Source organism: Aspergillus foveolatus, assembly GCF_047715535.1.
Source record: "Aspergillus foveolatus strain CBS 279.81 unplaced genomic scaffold BDW70scaffold_1, whole genome shotgun sequence".
NCBI lineage: Eukaryota > Fungi > Ascomycota > Eurotiomycetes > Eurotiales > Aspergillaceae > Aspergillus > Aspergillus foveolatus.
This window is the reverse complement of record NW_027396065.1, coordinates 777928-800467: the sequence shown is the minus strand read 5'-3', so window position 1 is coordinate 800467 and position 22540 is coordinate 777928. Positions and strand designations below refer to the sequence as shown.

At 51.1% G+C, this 22540-nt stretch overlaps 8 protein-coding genes and 1 non-coding gene across 9 annotated transcripts; 5 read left to right on the top strand and 4 right to left on the bottom strand.

The window, feature by feature from the left end:
* Positions 1–49: 49 nt before the first annotated feature.
* BDW70DRAFT_125923 (tRNA maturation protein LHP1) lies at positions 50–1851 on the bottom strand. The gene is made up of 3 exons (XM_073734991.1): positions 1770–1851; positions 394–1577; positions 50–340 (listed from the first exon to the last, which is right to left on the bottom strand). The coding sequence occupies exons 2-3, from the start codon at positions 1482–1484 to the stop codon at positions 235–237; spliced, it is 1197 nt and encodes a 398-aa protein (XP_073601208.1). The 5' UTR covers positions 1485–1577; positions 1770–1851; the 3' UTR covers positions 50–234.
* Positions 1852–2492: 641 nt separating this feature from the next.
* On the top strand, positions 2493–5003 carry chsD (chitin synthase D; the record flags this gene model as incomplete). Its single annotated transcript, XM_073739973.1, has 3 exons — positions 2493–2600; positions 2654–2820; positions 2876–5003. 3 exons carry the CDS (start codon positions 2493–2495, stop codon positions 5001–5003), a joined length of 2403 nt encoding a protein of 800 aa, XP_073601207.1.
* Positions 5004–5687: 684 nt separating this feature from the next.
* On the top strand, positions 5688–8836 carry hsp88 (Hsp70 chaperone Hsp88). Its single transcript, XM_073734990.1, has 5 exons — positions 5688–6103; positions 6176–6207; positions 6269–7715; positions 7772–8074; positions 8131–8836. Exons 1-5 carry the CDS (start codon positions 6029–6031, stop codon positions 8446–8448), a joined length of 2175 nt encoding a protein of 724 aa, XP_073601206.1. The 5' UTR covers positions 5688–6028; the 3' UTR covers positions 8449–8836.
* Positions 8837–9606: 770 nt separating this feature from the next.
* Positions 9607–9697, top strand: BDW70DRAFT_t17. The gene has a single exon. It is a non-coding gene; the product is annotated as a tRNA-Ile (tRNA).
* Positions 9698–10167: 470 nt separating this feature from the next.
* On the top strand, positions 10168–11760 carry BDW70DRAFT_125917 (putative mannosylphosphate transferase (Mnn4)). Its single transcript, XM_073734989.1, has 3 exons — positions 10168–10949; positions 10999–11426; positions 11474–11760. The coding sequence occupies exons 1-3, from the start codon at positions 10563–10565 to the stop codon at positions 11580–11582; spliced, it is 924 nt and encodes a 307-aa protein (XP_073601205.1). The 5' UTR covers positions 10168–10562; the 3' UTR covers positions 11583–11760.
* A 220-nt stretch (positions 11761–11980) lies between these two features.
* BDW70DRAFT_155068 (putative zinc metalloproteinase) lies at positions 11981–13006 on the top strand (the record flags this gene model as incomplete). The annotated part of the gene is made up of 1 exon (XM_073739972.1): positions 11981–13006. The coding sequence occupies one exon, from the start codon at positions 11981–11983 to the stop codon at positions 13004–13006; it is 1026 nt and encodes a 341-aa protein (XP_073601204.1).
* kat1 (putative 3-ketoacyl-CoA ketothiolase (Kat1)) lies at positions 12935–14684 on the bottom strand. The gene is made up of 2 exons (XM_073743767.1): positions 14405–14684; positions 12935–14330 (listed from the first exon to the last, which is right to left on the bottom strand). The coding sequence occupies exons 1-2, from the start codon at positions 14470–14472 to the stop codon at positions 13145–13147; spliced, it is 1254 nt and encodes a 417-aa protein (XP_073601203.1). The 5' UTR covers positions 14473–14684; the 3' UTR covers positions 12935–13144.
* BDW70DRAFT_165552 (putative DNA repair protein (Rad57)) lies at positions 14432–16617 on the bottom strand (the record flags this gene model as incomplete). Its single annotated transcript, XM_073741774.1, has 2 exons — positions 14432–16167; positions 16223–16617. The coding sequence occupies 2 exons, from the start codon at positions 16615–16617 to the stop codon at positions 14898–14900; spliced, it is 1665 nt and encodes a 554-aa protein (XP_073601202.1). The 3' UTR covers positions 14432–14897.
* Positions 16618–17306: 689 nt separating this feature from the next.
* BDW70DRAFT_155065 (uncharacterized protein) lies at positions 17307–17732 on the bottom strand (the record flags this gene model as incomplete). The annotated part of the gene is made up of 1 exon (XM_073739971.1): positions 17307–17732. One exon carries the CDS (start codon positions 17730–17732, stop codon positions 17307–17309), a length of 426 nt encoding a protein of 141 aa, XP_073601201.1.
* Positions 17733–22540: the final 4808 nt, after the last annotated feature.

Below are 22540 nucleotides of genomic sequence, written 5' to 3'. Positions count from 1 at the left end.
GGAAGAGCTGTGTGAGGATACATTGGCTTATGATTTGGAGTTTTAGGGGGGTACGTAGTCCCTTAGGTGTGTATCTTGACCAACGCGCTCTACGCTACGTATACATGCTAACTCGTTTCCAAGATGAAGCAGGGTGGTGGGCCGTTGAAAACAAGCTGGTATTGGTAACTTTTGCCATCCCAATTAAGACAAAAACTCATATAGCAGATATGCAAGTAGGTGAATGCAAGATCATTACTCCTTAGTGTCGACCTTCTTGGCAGGGTGTTCGCCGCTCGCCTCGTCCTCACGGGTGCGCTTCTGACCTGCGTCGGCGGTGCTCTGCACAACAGGCACACCGCTATAACTGTTAGCATTCCTTGGTTGAGTAGCGAGGTTTGGTGGTAGTCTTACCGAGCATCCTTCTGGACCTCACGACGTTCGGGCTGCTCGTCCCGACTGCTCTTGAAGCCTTGCTTTTGGTCCTCGTCACGTCGCTCCCTCCAGTCGCGGTTGTTGTCACGGCGTCCTCCACGACCGCCGCGGCCGCCACGACCTCCACGACCACGAGCCCCGCCGCGGCCGCGGCCACCGCTGGGCTTGACGCGGCCGGCCTCGATTTCTCGTACCTTCTCGTCGCAGTATTCCTTCTTGCTCTTAATGATGAGCTCCTGGTCCTTCCACTTGGGCTTGGGGTCTAGTTCCAGGAAGGCCTTCTGTTTCTCCTCGGAGGCGAATTCAACAAAGACACTTCCCTTGAAGTACTTTTCGTTGGTGCGGCGGAGACGGATGGCGTTTATGGGTCCGTAAGGGGCGAAGAAGGCCTCAATGTCAAGTTGTGTGGTAGGGGTCTCCTCTCCGAAACCCTTGGCGTAGATGCTGCGCGCCATGGCCTTGTCCTCAAACACCTTAACGACAGTGGGGTCATGAGTGTCCTTGACAGTCTCAGGTAGGGGAACCTTGCGGCGGACGGCAGTGTCATTGTCTGTGAGTTCAAGGGTCTCGGAGTTCTTGAGCGCCTCAACGATGGCGCTGAAGGGCTGGAATCGGCGCATGCGCTTGAAGGAGTGGAGGAGCTCGAGGGGCACGGGGTTGTTCTTGCTACCGCCGACCTTGGAGAGTAGAAACTTGTCCATGGGCAGGTTTGAATCTGAGAAGTAGAACTCGACCTGCTTGCGAATCTCGACTGGGTCGTCCGTCTCCTTCTGCGTGGAGGGATCGAACTTGCTCTCGTTGCGACGTCGGTTGGCCCGACCCCGGTCCTCTGCCTGGTTCCCATTCTCTGACTTTTCTGACTTCTCGCCGAGCTTAGCGGCAGCAGCGACAATGCGAGCTTCCTCCGCTTCCTCAGACTTGTCTGCGGAGGCCTCCTTGGCCTCCTCCTTTTCCGTGCCATTAACAGGGGCCTTGGTTTCGCCCTTCAATTCCGCGAGCACATTCTGGACATCCTTCTCAGCTTCAGCGTTGGTCGCCTGGGCGGTAACCGGCTTCTGTTCGTCGGCCATAGCGAACTGAATCACGCGACAGATGGTATCCGCGACGTGAACGACAAAAGGGAGAGAAACAGAAAACGGTGCTAGAAAGGAGCGAGCAGCGTTCTGGAATTATGACTCAGTCAGTAAGTATGAGCGCCTAAGATTTCAGTAGGGCTGAGTTTTAATTCATGACCGATAAGACAAATAGCGACAGGAATCTCGGAGGGACATCGCGAACGGCCGACGCGCCGATGAGCGAGGCTGCATTCAAGCGCAAAATGCTGCAGCAGGACCGGGTAGCATCATGCTCCTTACCTCGAAATATCAATCAAAGATCCTATGACTCCTTAAAAACGCACAGAAACCGGAACACTTTTCTCAGACAAAACGAGACGCTGAGGTGCGGCGGGGGAAATTTTCTGAGCTGCGGAGCTCAAAATGTCAATCTTATGCCTGAGGCATATTAAAGTCACCTGAGGCAGATAAGGGCCTGGGAAGATATGGCACTAACCCATTTCGGCCGGGTTAGGTCTGCCTCCTTCCCAATTCGTCTTCTCATCAACACTACGACGTCGCTCAACAATTCAAAGCAGTCAACAGGCCCTATAAGTACAATAACTGTAAGGCAGACGATCTTTGGCTTGGAGAAGATGAGAATTGACATTGTAGTCAGTGTTCGTACAGCAATCTTGGGAGACCGTGCTTGAACATGATCCCTCACGGTCGCCATACTCGCAGAGGGTTGTCCAGCGCTCCTGCCTTCTGGTGTCCGCGCCACTCGCCTGGCAAATATCTTCTACTGCGGTTGATCCTCGATCTACCTACTTGTCTTGTTACATAACCCGTTCTGCATACATAAGTCGGCAGTTTTATTTCCTCAACATTGACTACGGCGCTGTTTCTCTTCTCTCGCATGTCGAGCACGCCGATGGCAACGGTCACGGTAGATGTCTACAGAACGCATCTCGCCAGCAAGCGGTCTTTGACGAACTTCTAAAGTGCGCCTAACCCCCTACCTTACGGAATCGAGAATCGGCGATGCCTCTATATTATACTACGGGGTCGCTAGCCCTGCCGGACGACTCTCCAGAATGGGATGCCATAGCAAAGGCCAGCCGCGCGACACCCAAGTGGCCTGTTAGAGACGTGAGTTTACTGTTGCCTGCATGGAAGGTCCCGCATCTAATCATAGCTTCCAGATAATCTTCATCACTACTATCAGTCCCTTCATGGTAGCGGCTTTCATAGAATGGATCCTTTTCCTTGCGGCTTTCGTATACTGCCTCATTAAAGTGTACCAGAAAGCCGACCACTGGAGCATCAGAGCTCTTGCTGTCATGATGATCATCCTTTTCTCAGCCCTAAGGTCGGTCTTCGCAGCAGTGGATTTATAGAAAGGGTATGAGCTAATACGTTTGAAGGGGAATCTTCCTACCAGTCATGATCACAACGCTTCCATTCCCTCCGCATATCAAAAACAAGTTCCCTCCTGCTATGGTCTCGTTTCTTCAGTGGTTCGCGTTCTGGGCTTTTGCTGGACTTCTGACGCTACCATGGTTGTTCTGCGTTTACAGGATCGTCACCAACTCGATAGGCAAGACGCGAAGAATTCAAAAGGTCCTCGATGCTAAAACTGCGCCAAAAGTCGTCATCATCATGCCGGTGTACAAGGAAGAACCGGAAACGTTGATCAAGGCAGTTGATTCGGTCGTCGATAGTGACTACCCCGGGTGTTGTATCCATGTTTTCTTATCCTACGACGGCAGCCTCATTGACGAGCCGTACCTTCGTGTAATTAACCACCTCGGCATCCCAATCTCACTTCGGAGCTATCCCCAAAGCATCGACGTGACATACAAAGGAGCAAGGATTACAGTTTCCCGGTTTAGGCATGGCGGCAAACGATATTGCCAGAAGCAGACATTTAGGCTCATCGATAAAGTGTACGCGGATTACCTCAAGGAGCATGACGACCTCTTCCTGCTCTTCATTGATTCTGACTGCATGCTGGACCGGCTTTGCCTTCAGAATTTCATGTACGACATGGAATTGAAGCCGGGAAGCAAGCGCAATATGTTAGCTATGGCCGGGATCATTACGTCAACTACCGAAAAGAACTCTCTCATTACCGTCTTACAGGATATGGAATACATACATGGACAACTCTTTGAGCGATCGGTTGAGTCTGGCTGTGGCGCAGTTACTTGCCTTCCAGGAGCGCTGACGATTCTGCGGTTTTCTGCCTTTCGCAAGATGGCCAAATACTACTTTGCAGACAAGGCTGAACAATGTGAAGACCTGTTCGATTATGGTAAATGCTATTTGGGCGAAGATCGCTGGCTAACCCATCTCTTCATGATTGGAGCACGGAAGCGCTACCAGATTCAGATGTGCACCACCGCGTTCTGCAAGACCGAGGCAGTGCAGACATTCAACAGCCTGTTGAAGCAACGCCGACGATGGTTCCTCGGTTACATAACCAACGAAGTCTGTATGTTAACGGACGTTCGATTGTGGAGACGATATCCTCTCTTGTGCTTGGTTCGCCTGTTGCAAAACACTATCCGAACAACTGCACTGCTTTTCTTCATCCTGCTCATATCGATTCTGACGACATCCAGTAGAGTTGACGATTTGCCTGTGGGCTTCGTTGTGATCTCGCTTGCTCTCAATTACACGCTCATGTTCTATTTCGGTCTGAAGCTCAAAAGGTACAAGGCCTGGCTCTACCCATTGATGTTTATTCTGAACCCTTTCTTCAACTGGCTGTATATGGTCTATGGAATATTTACTGCAGGCCACCGCACATGGGGGGGCCCAAGGACCGACGCCGCCAGGGCCGATGAGTTTACTACCCCTGAACAAGCCGTGAGGCAGGCAGAGGCACAGGGAGACGAGCTGAACGTCAAGGTAGAGACGTTTCGATCAGCAATCGAAGGAAAAGGAGTGCCTGTCCACCCGTGGGAGAAGGTCACCGGACGCTTCTCAAATGGAGATCTTATGCCCGTCAAAGGAGGGATGGTCAATGATACAGAGGCTGGCTTGACGAAGTTTTTGTCGCCCCTTCCAGAAATACCTCAAATTGGCCTACATCCACCGTGGTCGACAGAGTCTGTACTGTCTTCCGTGGATTCTATCGAGATGCCACATAACGTGGAGAGCCTGATGAATGACGAGAAATATTACCTTAGTCGCAAGGCTCAAGAGGCCTCAACGCCTCGTCGCAGCCTAGAGTCATTTCACGATTCTCAGAACATAAATGATCCCCGACTACCAAGACCAAGCGGTGATGGCAACCGTGTCATCATAGAAAACAAATTGGCCAGTCCAGCACCGTCACTGGATTCGACAACAACAGCAGCAGAAGTCACCAAATCAATGGAGACACCAGAAGATTGTCAAACTACAGGGTCATCATGTCCACCGAACGAGTCGAGTAATCGCCTTACAATGACCAGATGCGTCTCAAATACAGAAGTCTCCCAGACGCAGCGCTTGAGCAAGACCCCGAGTCCGGCAAAGTCACGAAAGCGAGGAACGGTTGCCTGAGAATGGTGTTGGGGCGATTCAGACAAGGCAGGGCAAGTGACGGTGAACAGAAGGAATATTATGTACTTTTAGGGCATTGGTACAATCCGGTTAGCATGATTATACTGAAGTGTGTCCTTCATGTTTTTATTAGCAAAGAAGATCCCTAGTCATACATTTCTCGGCTACCACGGAGTCATCTCGATGTAGTCCCGTTCATTCCTTATGGCAGTCCTTAGCTGTAAGTGCGACATTTGGAAGCCTATTTCTCCATACTGCGTTGCCAACCACCTCACCTTCTTGGCTGGTAAAACGGCTGGAATATCTTAGCTAATTGGTGCAAACTATTACATAATGCTAATGTGCGTATATCTTGGCCTTGGTTTCCTTTATCTAACTATGAAGTAAGATTCCTATGAATGCACGAATCCGAGACTTGTGCCACACGAAAAGTTCCCCTGCGGGAGAAGACTTAAGTGATAATTAATACTCTTGACGACTTGGCTTGGTTTAGGTAACTAATCTTGGCAGCTACTGGTTTAGGACTAGCCTTACCATATCGATAAGCGACCAGCCCCTCCAAGCAAAGATTCTGCCGTAAATTGGTAAGGCGGTCAATGAGGGGCGTCCAGGTGTCCAGCATGAGCCAGAAGGTTCGATGGGCATCGGCCAAGCATCAAGGCTGCACAAAGACAAAATATCAACGCAAAGCTTTCTCGCTCAGGTAGATTTGGCCTTTTGCAAACGTACATATTAGACGTCGAACTCTAGATTTTCGATTTCAATTTGACCAGCGTGTTTTTGCGAACACTGGAAGTGGATCGAAAGGAAAAAGTCTTGACCGCTTGACGACCCAGAAGTGCCCACGTTGTTGGCCCTAGCCACACCTCCAGATACCTAAGAACAGATCCTCGAGTGGCGCCGCTGCTGCAAATTATTATTACCATCACTCATTCTCCCCTCTCACCTCTTGCTCTCTTCTCCATCTCCCTCCCGATTCCCCCTCCTACCATCTATTCTCCCCCGCATTTCAGATTTCCGTCACAATGTCTGTCGTCGGTATAGATTTTGGTGCCCAAAGCACCAAGATTGGTGTCGCTAGAAACAAGGGTATTGACATTGTGCGTATCTACGCCCCCGCCGCTCAATTTTACTGTCGAGGGACGCTAGGCTAACATATTCTCAACAAATAGATTGCCAACGAAGTTTCCAACCGACAAACACCGTACGTTCTTCTCTATTCTGTTTTTGCTTTAATTTTGAGGCTAACTTTATTCGACGATTAGTTCCCTTGTTGGATTCAGCGCTAGAAGCAGACACATTGGTGAAGCCGCGAAGACACAAGAGACCTCCAACCTCAAGAACACAGTTGGAAATCTCAAGCGCCTGCTTGGCCGCGCTTTCAGCGATCCCGAGGTTCAGATCGAGCAGGAATACAGCGTTGCACAGCTTTGTGACGTCAATGGCCAGGCCGGTGTTGAGGTCAGCTATCTGGGCAAGAAGGAGAAGTTCTCCGCCATTCAGCTGGTCGCCATGTATCTGACCAAGATCCGCGATATCACTTCCAAAGAATTGAAACTCCCCGTCACAGATGTCACAATCAGTGTGCCCGCTTGGTTCACCGACATCCAGCGCCGCGCTATGCTCGATGCCAGTGAGATTGCCGGTCTTAAGGTTCTTCGACTGATCAACGACACTACCGCTACCGCCCTTGGATACGGTATCACCAAGCTTGACCTTCCTGGCCCTGAGGAGAAGCCCAGAAGGGTCATGTTTGTCGATATTGGTTACAGTGACTACACTGCCACTATCGTCGAGTTCCGCAAGGGAGAACTCAACGTCAAGGCCACTGCCTGCGACCGCCACTTTGGTGGTCGTAACTTCGACAAAGCTTTGACTGACCACTTCGCCGATGAGTTCAAGGAGAAGTTTAAGATCGATATCCGCACCAATCCCAAGGCCTGGGCCCGTACCCTTGTGGCTGCCGAGAAGCTCAAGAAGATTCTGTCTGCCAACACAGTCGCTCCTATGAGCATCGAATCTCTCATGGAAGACGTTGATGTTCGCGCTATGGTCAAGCGTGAGGAGCTCGAGGACATGGTTAGGCCTTTGTTGGACCGCGTTACCGTTCCTTTGGAGCAGGCTCTCGCGGAAGCTAAGCTCAAGCCCGAGGACATCGACTTCGTCGAGATGGTTGGAGGCTGCACTCGTGTCCCTGCCATCAAAGAAGCGGTCAACAAGTTCTTTGGCAAGAACCTTTCCTTCACACTCAACCAGGATGAAGCCATTGCCCGTGGATGTGCTTTCAGCTGCGCTATCCTCTCCCCCGTTTTCCGTGTCCGTGACTTCTCCGTTCACGACATCGTCTCCTACCCCATCGAATTCACATGGGAGCAGTCCCCCGACATTCCTGACGAGGACACCAGCCTTACCGTCTTTAACAAGGGCAACGTTATGCCATCAACTAAGATTCTCACCTTCTACCGCAAGCAGCCTTTCGATCTCGAGGCTCGCTATGCCAATCCCGAGGCGCTTCCTGGCAAGGTCAACCCATGGGTTGGTCGCTTCTCTGTCAAGGGAGTCAAGGCCGACGCCAATGATGACTTCATGATCTGCAAGCTCAAGGCTAGACTGAACTTGCACGGTATTCTGAACCTGGAGTCCGGATACTACGTTGAGGACGTCGAGGTAGAGGAGCCTGTTTCTGAGGAGGGCGAGAAGAAGGACGGTGATGTAAGTTACCAGCCAAGGTCATTTTTCGTTTGATAGTCTTGCTAACTTCGTGCTAGGCCATGGAAACTGACGCGGCTGAACAGCCCAAGAAGACCCGCAAGGTCAAGAAGCAGGTCCGCAAGGGCGACCTTCCCATCTCCAGCGGTACTGCTCAGCTTGAGCAATCTCTTAAGGACGCCTGGCAAGAGCGCGAGAACTCCATGTACATGGAGGACAAGCTGGTTGCCGAGACTGACGAGAAGAAGAACGAGCTGGAGGGTACCATCTACGAGCTGCGTGATAAGATCGATGGCGTCTACGCCGAGTTCGCTAGTGAGGAGGAGAAGGATAAGCTGCGATCTAAGCTGACCGACTTAGAGGTATGTTTGATTAAAAAAAGGCGTTATGATGCGCGGTAACTAACTTTTCGACGTAGGACTGGTTGTACGAGGATGGTGAGGATGCTACCAAGTCCGTCTATGTGGCCAAGCTTGATGAGATCCGCTTCGTTGCCGGTCCCATCATCCAGCGCCACCGCGAGAAGCTCGAGGCCGAGCGCCAGGCTGTTCTGAAGGCCCAGGAAGAGGAAGCTGCGAAGAAGCGTGCTGAGGAAGAGGCTAAGCGCAAGGCTGAGGAGGAGGCCATGAAGGCCGCCGAAGAGGCTAAGAGGGCAGAGAACCCCGACGCTGAGATGAAGGACGCTCCTACCGAGGGCGAAGCCGCTCCCGAAAACGCTGATGCCGACAAGCAGTAGGCGGCCCGTCGAATAATCCACCCTTCTCTCAGTAAGACGATAATCGCCATGAATTCACTCAATCTTGTCGGGTTACTCTATTATACTTTTTTCTGCAATCCATGAAGCTACGGCAGTAAAACGATACTCATTTTATCTGTTTGATGAACCCTTTTTATACGAGATGCCGTGTACTGGATCAAGCTGCAGCTTCAAAGGCACGCATCGTGATGACGAGATGGACGGATTAGATATCGGGCATGTGGATAGACTGTTGGCGAAAAGTTTATAAGTTCGCTAATACTAGAGGATTTAATACCTTGCGTATCCATATATACTTCATGATTTGCAGGGCGTATTGTTCAGCTTCTATACTTTTCAGGATCTCGCATAGCCGCGAAAGCCTAACGCTCTTAGTACCCGACCAAGGTAGTTAAAACATTCAGTACCGTTCATGTCTACAGATATATAGTTTCAGCTGTTCTCTAGAGGACTATCAGCAGATGACAACCACTAAAAGCCTATTGAAATATTCTAGACAGTGTATAGTAACAAGCCCTTTGACGAGTCTACGGTGATGCCCTATAATTTTCAAGACATATATTTTGCCGCTGGGCCTTATGCTTTATTTCTGGCCATTCACCTCCGAATAAGACATCTACAATACGTTTAACAACCAAAACACAAATACATCATCCAAAGCTGGATGATCCTCACTGAATACATAGAGATTTGCCCTTCTTAAGATCTTCAAACCCTAATCTCGGCTGAAAGCTACCGGTCTGCAAGCTTGCCATACATCCTCTCCAACTCGCAGTGGCTCCAATCACCGAACTTGCAACCAACCACGGTACAAACTGCCCAAACGCAAAGGATGAATGTTCTTTTTGCTCTCAGAGCTCCACCTCTGAGACTGCACTGTATTGAAAGAATTTTTCAGTCCGGGTTCGCCCGGCACTGACAACACCAGAGTGAGCAGTGAACAGTGCACAATCCTTACGAACCACAAACAAATATGCTACTTCTTACCTGACAAGCGATAAAAATCGAACACAGTTGATTTATAAGACTTCGCCTAATAGCTCGGACAGCATTTGTCAAGATAAAATGTGCTGAACGTTTGCGCTGAAAAGTCAGATTGCTACTTCTATTCTAGCCAGTCGAAAACGAACGTCATCTGGTCCCGTAGCTTAGTCGGTTAAAGCGTCAAGCTTATAACTTTCTCAAGAGGGAGTCTTGGCGATCGCGAGTTCGATCCTCGCCGGGACCAGTTCTTTTTTTGCACCTTTTTTTTTCCTTCTGGTTTTCTGCGTATGACGAAAATCTCTATTAAGCGAAACTACCACGCATTGCATCTTTCTACCAAAGTTCCCGGCATATCCAGTCCTGGTAAACGTCATCAAACAACGAGGCTTAAAGCCTACCTGCCTTATAAGGGGATAATAAAAGTGGGGACGACGGATCAGGCAAAATGGCACACGAGAGAGCGACGATCAGGCTCATGGTTCTCAGTATGCAGTGGACCCTGAACAAATGTATGCCGTCTAGAGCAGAGTACCATTATTCTCTCCCCTGCGTCTTCAGGGTCTCGAGTAGTGAGGATCAATGCAACACTATGTCTGTGAATTGCTGCCGTGCAACCAATCACCCCTTCCCCTCAATAATTCGAGGAGGTTAATTACGTAGCGTAGACCGGATTAATCTAGCTGAAGTTCAGTTCCTGAACCCCTTCTTCATTGTGGATCCCCCAGCTTTGACAAGGAAATAGAGATTAGCAGGAGACCTCGGCTTGGTTGAGTCCTGACGTTCCTTTTGCTTAGTGACTTCGACCCCTCGTGCTCCTCCCCTGTTTGTTTCCCATCATCTCTTCACATCTTTACAGTTCTCTCATTTCTATCTCATACCTCTTACCAACCGTCTAGGTCTTCGTTCTAGGGGACTTGAGCTGGCCTAGCCGTCTGGGGAATCAATTTGACAACAATTTTTATCAAGTGGACGGTTCATTTTACTCTATCCTTACGCCTCATTCTTATTTTTTCAGAATACAAAATCCCCACGTTCTTTAACAGCAGAATGCGAACGAAAACGTGATTTCCTACGACTCGTCTTTAACCTATATCCAGCTCCGACCCAAGATGCATAAGAAGACTACACTGGCTCTCGCCAGTGCGATTTGGATCACAGCAGCCACAGGCCTCCCAGGTCCGGCCCCGGACAGCGCGCCGAAAGCGAGCGTTCACGGCAGCATTCTAGGCACCGCCGCCGATATAAATGATCCATCTTATTTGTGGACCATGTACGGTCTAAACACATCGGAGGAGTACAAGTACTTTCAGGAGCCGGGGAATGACGAGATCCACGCCCATTATGACTCGCGCTTCTTTAAAGATCCGGTTCCTAAAGAGCAGCGTTCGCAAGTCCTGACACATATCATCCACTCGTATTTCGAGTTCTTTAACAGCCACAACCTAGAGACCTGGCTTGCGCATGGGACATTGTTGGGATGGTGGTGGAATGGCAGGGTTTGTGCTTTGCATCTTTGAAAACCGCGCGTATGGCTCACAATAGTAGATTATGCCTTGGGACTGGGATATCGACACCCAGGTCTCGGAAGCTACGCTATTCCGGCTCGCCGACGAATTCAACGGGACGGTGGCTCAATATAACACCACAAACCCCGACACGCAACACTCTTATCTTCTAGATGTCAATCCCTGGGCGCGGCAACGTGACCGCGGCAAAGGGTTGAACATCATCGACGCTCGGTGGATTGACATGCAGACAGGTCTCTACATCGACATCACGGGGCTCAGTAAACTCAACGAAGAAAAGCCGAACGAGTGGGGATGCAAGAATAACCACAATTACATGCTTAGCGACATATACCCGCTTCGTGCATCCTTCTTCGAAGGCGTGGCAGCCAAGGTTCCTTACCGCTACGAGTCAGTCCTGATAGATGAGTACGGTGAGAAAGCATTGTCAGAGACGCATTATAACCAGTGAGTTCACGGCCGGATATTGGCAGCCTAGAAGCTAATAGGTGTAGTTATACTTGGGTCCCCAAACAGGAGGAATGGGTTTCCGACGAAGTTATCGCTGCCGAAGAGAAAAAGAAAGCGAAAGAAGGTGATAAGGACGGTCGCCAATACGAGTAGTCATTCATTGTCTGTTCGAGTCGACTTTTATCGCGACGTGTATCGTCAGGTTGGTGCTGCATGTACATTATGGGTTGGAGTCCAGGGATAGGCGTTCGGGCTAGGTAGCATTTCTGATGATCTGTATCTCTATTATTATAATTAAGAATATTATTCATCACTGGGAGATGGGCTTTTGGGACCCGTTCTTCCAATTACTTCGACGTATTTACTCCGTATCCTAAACTTGAATAGTAATCTCCGTACAATCTCCGGCTGACTAACCGGGGGTGGAAGGTGATCGAAGACCGATGGATTCATCATCAACGCCTCTGCCTACCTGCTTCCACGTCTCTATAAGATCATGTCGCCTGTACTCGCTCCGCGGTCCACTCCTCAGAACACAAAGTACCGCAGAAATGGCTGACCCAACGCTTCTCACGATAAAAATCCACTACCACGGCAACACCCACCCGATTACCCTCCCCCAAGACGCAACCCTCCAAGACCTCGCAACAACCCTCGCCTCAGACTTTCACATCCCTCTTGAGAACCAGAAGCTCCTCATCGCGCCGAAACCAGGCATGCTGAAAGCGCCCTTTGCATCAACCTCCCTATCACAGCTCCTCCCGCTTGACTCTCCCAAACTGAAGATTACGCTCCTCGGCACCCCGGCAAACGAGATAGAAAGCCTAAACACCCAAGCTGCCGAGACACGTCGAAGAGACGAGAGACGAGCCACTGCTCAAGCTGAAGCTCGGGCGCACAGTCGCATTTCAACTCCAACCCGTTCAGGCGGCATCCACACCCTCTCCTCCACCAGTGCCAGCAACAACTACACTTTCCACACCCTTAAGCCACTCCCCTACCTTCCTAACCCCGCCCGCAGCCTCCAATTCCTCACACGCCTACGCGACGATCCCGGCATCAGATCCGCAATGGCAAAACATCGCTTCTCCGTGCCGCTCCTGACAGAAATGGATCCCGCTGAACACACAACCTCCGAATCGCGCACGCTCGGCCTAAACCGCAACAAGGGCGAAGTTATTGAGCTGCGTCTCCGCACAGACGCCTACGACGGATACCGTGATTATCGGACGATTAGACGTACGTTGTGCCATGAGCTTGCGCACTGTGTGTTTAGCGACCATGATCGCGATTTCTGGGACCTCACTAAGCAAATAGAGGGGGAGGTGGAGAGGGGCGATTATAGGAGCGGGGGAAGGATGGCAGGGGGAGACGAGTTCTATAATCCCAGTGATTGGGAGGTGGAAAGGGAAGGGGGCCATGTTGTAGATGGGGGTGGCGTTGTGGGGAGCTCGCAGGTTCTAGGGGGTAACAGTGAGGTTGGTGCTAGTAGTGGGGGCATGAGGGAGGTTCTTGCGAGGGCGGCGGAGGAGAGGGCTAGGAGGGCGAAGGAGGAGAAGAGGGATGGTTTTTCCTGATGGCGTATGTCATGACTCTGCTTGTACTTCATTTTTAGCCTTATACCCATACACATGCATAGATTCGTTTTTATAGACATGACGTGCTCGGTTTTTATACTGACAGCTAACAAATATCCAGTAAGTCAACAGCAAAGCTTAAACCTGCTCGTTTACAAATAATCCCGCCATGCCCTGCCCAGTGCCAATGCACATACTCGTAACAAGCACCTTGGCCTTCGTTCTCCTTGCTTCACTTAGAATCGTCGCGATTTGCCTCGCCCCAGTCGCGCCGAGCGGGTGTCCCAGCGCGATTGCACCACCCCTAGGATTAACCTTCGCATGATCCAAACCCAACTTTTCAACGCAGTACACCGCCATCGACGCAAAGGCCTCATTGATTTCGTAGATATCTACGTCATTCTTGTCGAGATTGAACTTGCTCAACAGCTTCGGAATCGCAGCCGTAGGTCCAATGCCCATGACGCGCGGCGGGACACCCGCGACAGTCGCGCCGACGAATTTCGCCAGGATCGGCTGCCCAAGTTCAATCGCCTTGCTGCGTCTCATGAGAAGAACCGCCGCCGCACCGTCCGTGACCTGGCTCGAGTTCCCGCCGGTACTCTTATCACCGAACTGGGGGAACGCAGGTCGAATCTTCGAGAGGGATTCGACGGTCGTTCCATAGCGCACACCGTCGTCCTTGGTAAGTGTCACAGATCGTTCCTCGCCGGTCTTCGGATCCTTGACGCGGGTCGTTATCGGCACGATCTCATCATCGAACCAACCCGCCTTCTGCGCGACCTCAGCTCTCCGGAAAGATTCCGCCGCGTACACATCCTGCTGTGCTCGGCTGATGTTGAAATCCTTGCCGACATTCTCGCTCGTCTGCCCCATCGGCTGCATACAGTCCGCCGCCTCCTGGCTCTTCAGCACCTCTTCATTAAAAGGCTTGTTAAGCCTGTCACCGCCAGCAGACATGATCTCCGCGCCGACAGCGATACCGATATCAATGGCTCCCAGCGAAATCTGGTTCGCGATATCCTGGACTGCTTTTAATCCGGAAGAACAGAAGCGGTTCACCGAGGATGCGCCGGCTGTGTGTGGAATTCCAGCGGCGAGGGAGGCGGCCCGGACGAGGTAGGCAGCTTTGCCATCATTGACATTGCCGAGGCAGACGTCTTCGACTAGGTTGGGGTCGATCTGGGACTTTGCAATTACTTCCTTCAGCAAGGCGTAGACAAGGTAGTCGAGTTCTGTGTCTTTAAAGCCGCCCTTGCGAGCTTTTGTGAGAGGCGTGCGGAGGGAGAGTGTTATGACGACGTCGTCAGGATTCTTTTGTGTGCTGGATGATGGTTAGTCTTGTCTTGTTCTGTGCTTTAAGTGGTGGAAGTATGCGGATGGTAGGTGGCAACTGACATAGCGGCGACGCCCTTATTCCCTGGGCGGAGGTGAGAAAGGATGGAGTTTAGGCGCTCGGTGGCCATGTTGTAGATATTGAATTGTAGGCTGACTTTTGGTGATGGGATGAAAGTGAATGAGGAGTGGAGAGGAGAAAGGTAGATGGACGAGAAGACATGAGGAGTTGCCTCTTGACTATGCTCGCAGTCTGGGGCCGAGGGGAAGCCGAGGCATTTTCTAAAGCGACGTTATCCGAGTGGCCAATCAAATAGCAATCATACTGGGATCCACTAAATTGAGATGCCGAAGTGTAAGTCTAGGAAGAATTGATCTCTTGCTGAGAAATGACCCAGGCCGATGTTATTCAGGCACCTGAGTCTACCTAGATTCGGCACATGTGATTGTACAAGTGGTGCATTGTACAGAGACTTGTACATAGCTCCAGCTATGAGCCTTGCCACATTGCACATATCAGACCATAAAGCGGATTGGCATGTAAACATCGTCTGCTTTACTCTTTCTTAACGGACTTGATACCTCCCTTCCAAATCTCAAACTCCACTTCATCTCCGAATTCAGACGATAGAGGCGTAGATCCTCCGGCCCATGGAGCAAAGACCAGTTTCATGGTTCGCTGGATTGATTGCTCGGTAGACTGTATTATCTGTGGAGCTGACGCTGTAGGCACGTTTTTCATGGCCATAGCAGTAAAGCTGTTTGGTCGGGTTGAACTCTCTTCAGGAAGAGAAGCCGCATCTGATGCGACCTCAGACTCAGATGGCTCGTCTTGTTCTTGGGAAGTGAGTTCCTGGGCAGGTATGGTGGGATTGCCATCCAATACCGCGTCAAAAATAGTCGTCCGAGTATACTTCTTTAGGGCAATCCGGCATGCTATTTGCGTGGACCAGACGAGGCCTAACGTCGGAGTTTTAAGAGTAGATTGTTGGACCCAAGGCTGCGTACCGTGAGCCAACGGCGAAGGAAAGTCCCCCCATCCGGTGAAAAAACGCTGCTGATGTTGCAAGCTGAGAATCTCATTTCGCACTGGGTTGCCTACCAGGTATGACCCATCGAACTGCGGCTGGTCATCTTGCGTGGGCAGAGGTGATGAAGAAGTGAAGCTCGGCGTGCACTGCGGAATGGCGAGGGTATGTTGATTTAGCTCCGCGTTAGCCGGCTCTGATGTCCGCACTCGAGACAAAGGCGACGCGGCAGCCTCACGGTCAAATCCGACGTAGTAGTCTCGTACTTGTTGCGTGGCGGGAGAAGACATCGGCGCCCGGTCGCCGGTCACCCCTGAAAAAGGCAAGGGAGCGTCACCCTCAAATCTGTCCGAGACTTGATTTGCAACAACAATGGCGACATCTTCGCTCGCGGCCAAGTTGCGCAGCATCTGGCCTAGTTTGGCGAGCTCCCCTGAGCGCGTCGACAAGCCGGATAGATCGTGGGATGTATGCTCGGCCCGGTAGTTGGAGGTGATAGAGTCAATTACAACTAGCCCAACATTATATCGCTTGATAGCCACGGGCAGTTGGTAACTTAGTATGTGATCCTGGCTCTCGAGATCCATTGCGTTTATGGAAAGAATCCTACCCAGAGAAGGGGCCTGCTCGCGCGAAAGAGTCGACAGATACGGATGGCACTCGATAAGCTGGGAAAGCCGGTTGGTAGCGAGAGGGGCTTCCGTAGAGATGTATATCGCGCTTCTGCCCGCACCCTGAGGTGGTGGAAGCTGCACAGCCAGCAACAGGCCAAGCAAGAACTGCGTCTTGCCGCTCCCGCTACAGCGCAGTGGATCAGCCATGCCCCTCGACGATATGACCAGGTTGTGTATACCTCTCACCAGTCACTTCGGTCACATATCCGGTTGCAATTCCTCCATTCAACAGGGTATCTAAGGTGGCGTCAAGAGTGCTAATCGTGCGCCATTGCGATAGGTCGAGCTTCGTCCGCGGTCCTGGAATCAGCGGTAATTCGAGGTCAGGGCTGCTATCAGGCTGTTCTTGCTCGGGACGGGAGCCTTCTTCAAATCCGACATCGTTGTGCAGGGCTTTTATGACGTGGTTGGCTAAACGGCGGACGTCTGCAGGGGGAACGTGGGCGCGTTTCGCGATTTCGAGGGTATCCAGCGAGATGAGATCAACTGTGTTAACTCTGCTTCTTTCGAGCGGCGGGAGGATATGGGAGAACGATTTTATCGAAATTTCAGGGAGGATGGATAGAAGATCCATGGAAGAGAGGAGAGAGGTTGAAGTTAGAGAGATGTTTTCTGCCGGCGACTTTAATGTGGGGTGCCGTTCAGTACCTGAATCGTGTGTCTAGACTCTACAGCGCAACTTTACCTAGGGATGAATTGAGCATAGAAGCTGCGCTATCTAACTATTGTTAAACAGTTTTTTGCACATAATCATAACTTACTCTCTCGAACACCCGCTGGGACACTTAAAGCGACCTGACCCGTCATCATATCTGCCAGCGCATTGGCTTCCACAATCTGCTCCCAAAACCGTTGGATGGCGTCCCAGTACCGTTTCTCATCTTCAGCTATCAAAGCACAGTGTGGGCTCTTATGGAATATTACACTAGACACATTGTAGCCCCGGATTCTAGCATCCTCAAGATGGGCATGCACCTCCTCCCAATAGATCGTCACATCCGCTCTCGAGAAGAGATATAACCGCGGTACGCGAGCAGAGATCACCAAGCTATCATTGAACTGCTTCTGCATCTCGCCGATGGAACTCATGACTCCTAGGGTTGAAGTCCAGTGACAACCCCTATAGCTGGGAAGAGCAGCGCTTTGCTCAGCAACTGTATAGGCGGGGAGCATGCGGCAGGGAATGAACCCTAGCGTGATAATTGCGCATGAAAGTGGTATCTCCAGGACAACTGTCGAAGATGATCCCTTGCAAGGGAAGTCTTAGATGCCGCTCGGGTGCTTGGGATTTTGCATAGAGAGGATCAACTGCAAGGCGATGTTGCTGCCGCCGTGGGAAAATATACGCAGAAGCACTCCTTTGGAGGTCTTCTCAGAACCTCCCACATGGAGCCCCAGTATCCGCCGAATTGTTTCCCGAGCGGGCATCAATCGAGACCGAATGGCACTGATCGAGCGAATCGTGATATCGATCATACCGGTCGTGATAAGGAGGATGGCAGATCCAGGAAAGAGCCGACGATGATGGCTCACATATTTGCGTATCCGCCGAGGCGCCGCACCTCCCAGCCAGGTACATAAAACGATGAGTGCTGGATACTTATCAGGGACGACCTGGTTAGCCGTCGTGGTTGGCTCGTATAGCCAGATGTTCTCGCCAGCGGGCTTCAGCGGGAAGAGAGGGTTCATTCTTTTTTCCAAGTTGGTCGTATGTGGTTGGCAATGATAGTTGAGAAGAGCCCAGGGACGAGGAATTGATGTTGGTCAATCTCAGAGTACCAGCTATAAGGACTTTCATCATCTGTATCGGTCAAGAATGCTATTGCCCGCGTAGTTGGGAGCTTCGAGCCAATATGCGGCCCCCGCCCCGGCAAGCTGCAAGGCTGGTGAACTTTGCCCAGTTTTCAGCGAAGGGGATCATATGATATATTATCCTGACGACGTCGACAGGCCCTCAATACCACACAACGAGGTGAGGTGCCGGATTGAGGCCGGTCTACATCCCAACTTTGATTCTCTGAGCTTGAGATGGGGGATGAGCACTTCCTGTCACGGCTCGTTGATAGGCAAGCAAGAGGGGGACTTCGAAATGGTTCCTGCGTTTTGGATATGGTCGAATAGAGCGAGCATGAAATAATCAGCATGGGGGCGGTGGTGATGGCCGTCCGCCGTTGCTGCTGTTTTTAGCAGAACGGCAAGATGCACGATTCTGGAATGTAAGGCTACTATACTCTTCGTAAACCCTGGTATCTGCCAGATTGAAGATCCTCGGTCTGAATCTGATTGTGATGAAAGATCTTGGTTCTTCGCCGAATTCTTGATGGTCGGTAGCGAGTGTTGGGCTCACTCGGCCATGCACTCGACCTGAGGGCGATGACGACTGCAACCTCAGCAGCGACGATCATGTAGAGAGTTATCATGAATGTTCCATTCAAGCTAACGACCTACTATGTTTGCCCAAACTCTGGATGTTTTGCAAGAACAATACTTGCCGACCTCTTGACACTCGAACTGACCCCATGACTCAAGGCGATCAAGGCAATCAAGACTTTCTCTGGACAACCACACCGTAACACTCATTCCTGCAGATCTCAATTATCAATTCGGATTATTGGGTTAGTCTCTGCCATGAGAGGGGAGAATTTCAAGCATAAACTCTGAGCATATCTGGCAAACTTTCCCCGCGCGCTATATATATGAATATATAAACGAGCTTAGTTGTCAGACCGCTCAGACCGCACCAGGAAACAGAATCAACTCTATGAAGACCGGCATATTGTCAATTGGGTTCCACGGCCTAGCTATACATGGTGATAATTCATTCACATGGACTAAGCTTGTTTAACCAGTTAAGCCTTTAACTGCACCAACATGAAGATCCATTCTAACAAGCGGTTTACAGGTAAACTCTATGTTGTTTACTAAGGCACACAAGACCGCAATAGCTCTCAAATTAGCCACCCAATCGGTAGCCACGGGTCGCCGGAAACAGAGATGAGGGCTAGATGGTGGCTCGAAAATGCTCAAGTGAGATATTGTGAGAGCCTCGAGTGTCGCACCGCATTCGGGCGTGCTATTTGCGCCCCTTGCTGAAAGAGAACTGTGTGATACAGGTGCAAGAATGACCTGCCCCAGAGCGATAGCGGGCCTGCTCGACCTACCCGGGGCCCGGGCGATCGGACGGCTTAGAGAAGCGAACGACCGAGAATTCGTATCGCAGTGTAAAAGGCGAGGTTATGGGGACTAGGGAAGGTTACTCGCGGAGCACAAAAGTCAGAGATTCAACGTTTCAAATGCATGATAAGTGACCCTCCCAGAGCTGTTCTTGGACTACGAAGACTTGGAGAGACAGCTAGACGAAAAAGACAAAGAGTAGGGGTACAAGAGCGCGCCCTGGCTCCCATCTCAAGACAGAAGTGGCCGGAGCCGGGACCTGACGCATCAGCAGCAACGGCCGCCAAGGAGGGCGATATGCGCTGACCATGAGAGCCATGGAGTGTGGACGAGTGAGGGCAGTGACTTTTGATAGATCACATATGAAGAGTTGTTCATATCACATTGCGGCCCGTCTTGGGGGATAACGGCGGCTAGGCATATGTGGTTAGAGGGCGCGGCCCCCTCCCTCTGGGCTTTGGTGAGGAGTCATGTAACCACCAAAAGTTTGCACAGCCTGCTGCTCTGAGTCAGATAGGGAGCCTGGGCCAGGTATGCAGGCGCCTGGATTAGCCCTATTATCACTCAGCTTTAAGACCAGGCGTGTAACCGGAAGTTGAGCCGACCAGTCAAAAGTGCGCCAGATTACCACGGTTCCGCTGGCCAGCATGGATGTGATTACATAAAGCAATGGTGAGTCTTCCGCGAGCTGCAATCACAAGTACGGAGGACGAAGCAGACGGGTGCTGCTGATGCACAGTTCATCTGGCCTTCAGCAACTGACATACGGCCGACCGTCCATTCGGATCACTCGCAACCTGCAGGGCTTCTGACGCTAAGCATGGGTTGGCTCGACTAATCGTCTCTCCCTTGGAGGGTGGAGTGGCTGCTCGGTCAATTTCTCGCCGACCTCTTGCCGAACTCCCATGGGGTTGTCCTCGAAAAGCGTATGCAGGCGCGCAATTTTAGGCGAGGTCGTGTTCCAACCGTTGGGGATTGCACGAGTGCGTCTGTGATTATTTGTCGGGGTGGTAATACTGGAGCTGGACGTGTACTCCAGTGTAGACAGGGATTCATGTCGGCTCGATCCGACAGTGCGGGTATTGGGGCTGGCGAGGACCGTAATCCTGCATTCTTTCATCCTTGTGCCCTGCGGAGGGCCTTGTCGCCCAAATGGTACAGGTGATTGCAAGGATAGGATTCGTCCCCCTATCAGATTAGCTGACCCTTGGCGGAAACCGCGAAACCGCTAAGGCAGCATTTATCCAAGAGACTGAAAAGGCCGTAGCGGCTGTACCTTGTGATGATCATCAAGGAACAGATAAGCTGTGAATGCCAAAACTACAGAAACTGGAGTGTCTTTCGTCTTTAAAGGCCAATCTTCCTAACGCCATACCAGTCCCAGGTCTACGATGGCCGACCGAGTGTTATCCACTAGGCCCACCCTGGCCGGTCCGCCCCGAAATAGTGGAGAAATTCTGAAGCGAGGGGCTAATCTGGGCCAGGACAGGAATCACCAATCATTGGCTGGCGGCTATACCCTGGTCGTGAGATGTCGACCAGCTTGGGTTCGAGGTTTGCCCTCTTATTGAGATCATTGGTGAACTCCTGGTCTGATTCCTATGTCCGTGCTCTGGGGCTGTCTCGCCTTTGACCCAAGACTTGCTAAGATTTGCTGAAAATCCCGCAAGAAAAAGAAAGTATGTGATGATGAGCTTTCCTTGGATGGAATTCTCCGCTGTCCCAAGCGGCTTTCAGGCGTCTGCTGGTAGGGTAGATGACCCGGAATCCGAGATTTGCGCCAGGAAATCCAATCTGACTGTTCAGTTTCAGATCGGGGGCGAAATGAACAAAGTTTGGGGGTTGTCTTTGTAAGTTGAATTCTCCCATTGCTCGCTTGCGACTTTTTGACTCTTTTTACAGCGTACCGTCATAGAGAAACTCTAGAAACCTAAAAGCCTAGAAACCCTTCAGTTCAAGCTTCTTCGAGAGCCCGCTCGGCTGGAGCATGAGCTGTTCGTTCCGAAACTGACTCCGCTCTGTCCCTATCATTTCCCTTCCAGAACCCCCCAGCCTCACTTTGACTTTGCTGTGGAGAACGCGGATCCATAATTTGCCGGGAGAACCTACGGAAACAGAAAACTTAACCTAAATGCACGCACTGACCATTTCTGCCAACAGTGCGGTGTACCATGTACCGAATTTTAGGAAGCATAATGCGTTTCGATCCGCCGCCTTGGGTACGACAGGGTGCTCGGATCTCAGTAATCCTTCAATTTGACACGGGACAATCGCAATCGTGCAGTTCTGCTTGCCTGCACCAAAGGATGATCTTTCCCTGCCAAAAAAATCCTTTCGCTCCTGTAAGCGAACGGCGACCTCAGCCACTCGATTTCCTTTCAGGAATGGAAGCCGGGCTCTTCAATGATTTGTCAAGAATTTGCCTAGTCAGTTTGCCTACCACGCTGGGTAAATAATGGATTGATCAATGAGACCCTACGATCAGCGTTCTCTTCCATGATGACGACCCTATTCAAATTCTCAACCGGAGTCTAAAGATTACAGAATATGCATTGTATCTCGTTCCTCCGAGGAATTCATGGAAGTACCGACTGGGGGAACCGAGATTTGAGAACGAGTCAAGCGAAGCGCCGCTCATCGCTGCTTATTGCTGAATGGCTGGGGCCTGAACCTCACTAGTCTTTGTCAGGAATAGCTTCCCTCACGTCCCGCTTAGTCATTCGGCGATGGCCGTTCGCTATACCATATCTGGTCTAGCTTTGGAGCTTACTCTGGCGTCATGCCAGCCGTGTCAATGTCATGGGCGGAAACACGGGCCTCGCCAAGACACTAGCCGAGCCGTGGGTGGGCCAGTTTAATTTAGGTTCTTGCTGAATCGGGGTTATACCAATCATCCCTGAATTTAATTGCTCCAGGTCTGAGACCCAAATTCCCAGCGACGAAGCCACGGGCCCACGGCAGCGGCCCATCGAACTCTACTGCATACCTTGCACCCAATCAACAGGTGCTCGTCTCCACTTCCTTCTCCCTTTCTGCACCCACCGCGCCGGTTGGGAGCACACCACTATCCACTATCGTCCTTGTTATTCTTCAGGTCTCTTTCCCCTCAAAAAGACAGCAGAAAACGGCGGGAACCAGAGAAACAAGTTGACAACTGAAAGACAGTAGGCTTTGAGGAATTCGCTGAGAATTGTAGACTTGTAATAATCCGGTTTACACGGTGTCAGTTGCCAAAATGAACCTTGGTGATCCCCGTCTCGGTCTGGTCGATCCATCCCCGGCCAAAGTACTTAATATTCATTAGTTAAACTTATCTGGCGCCC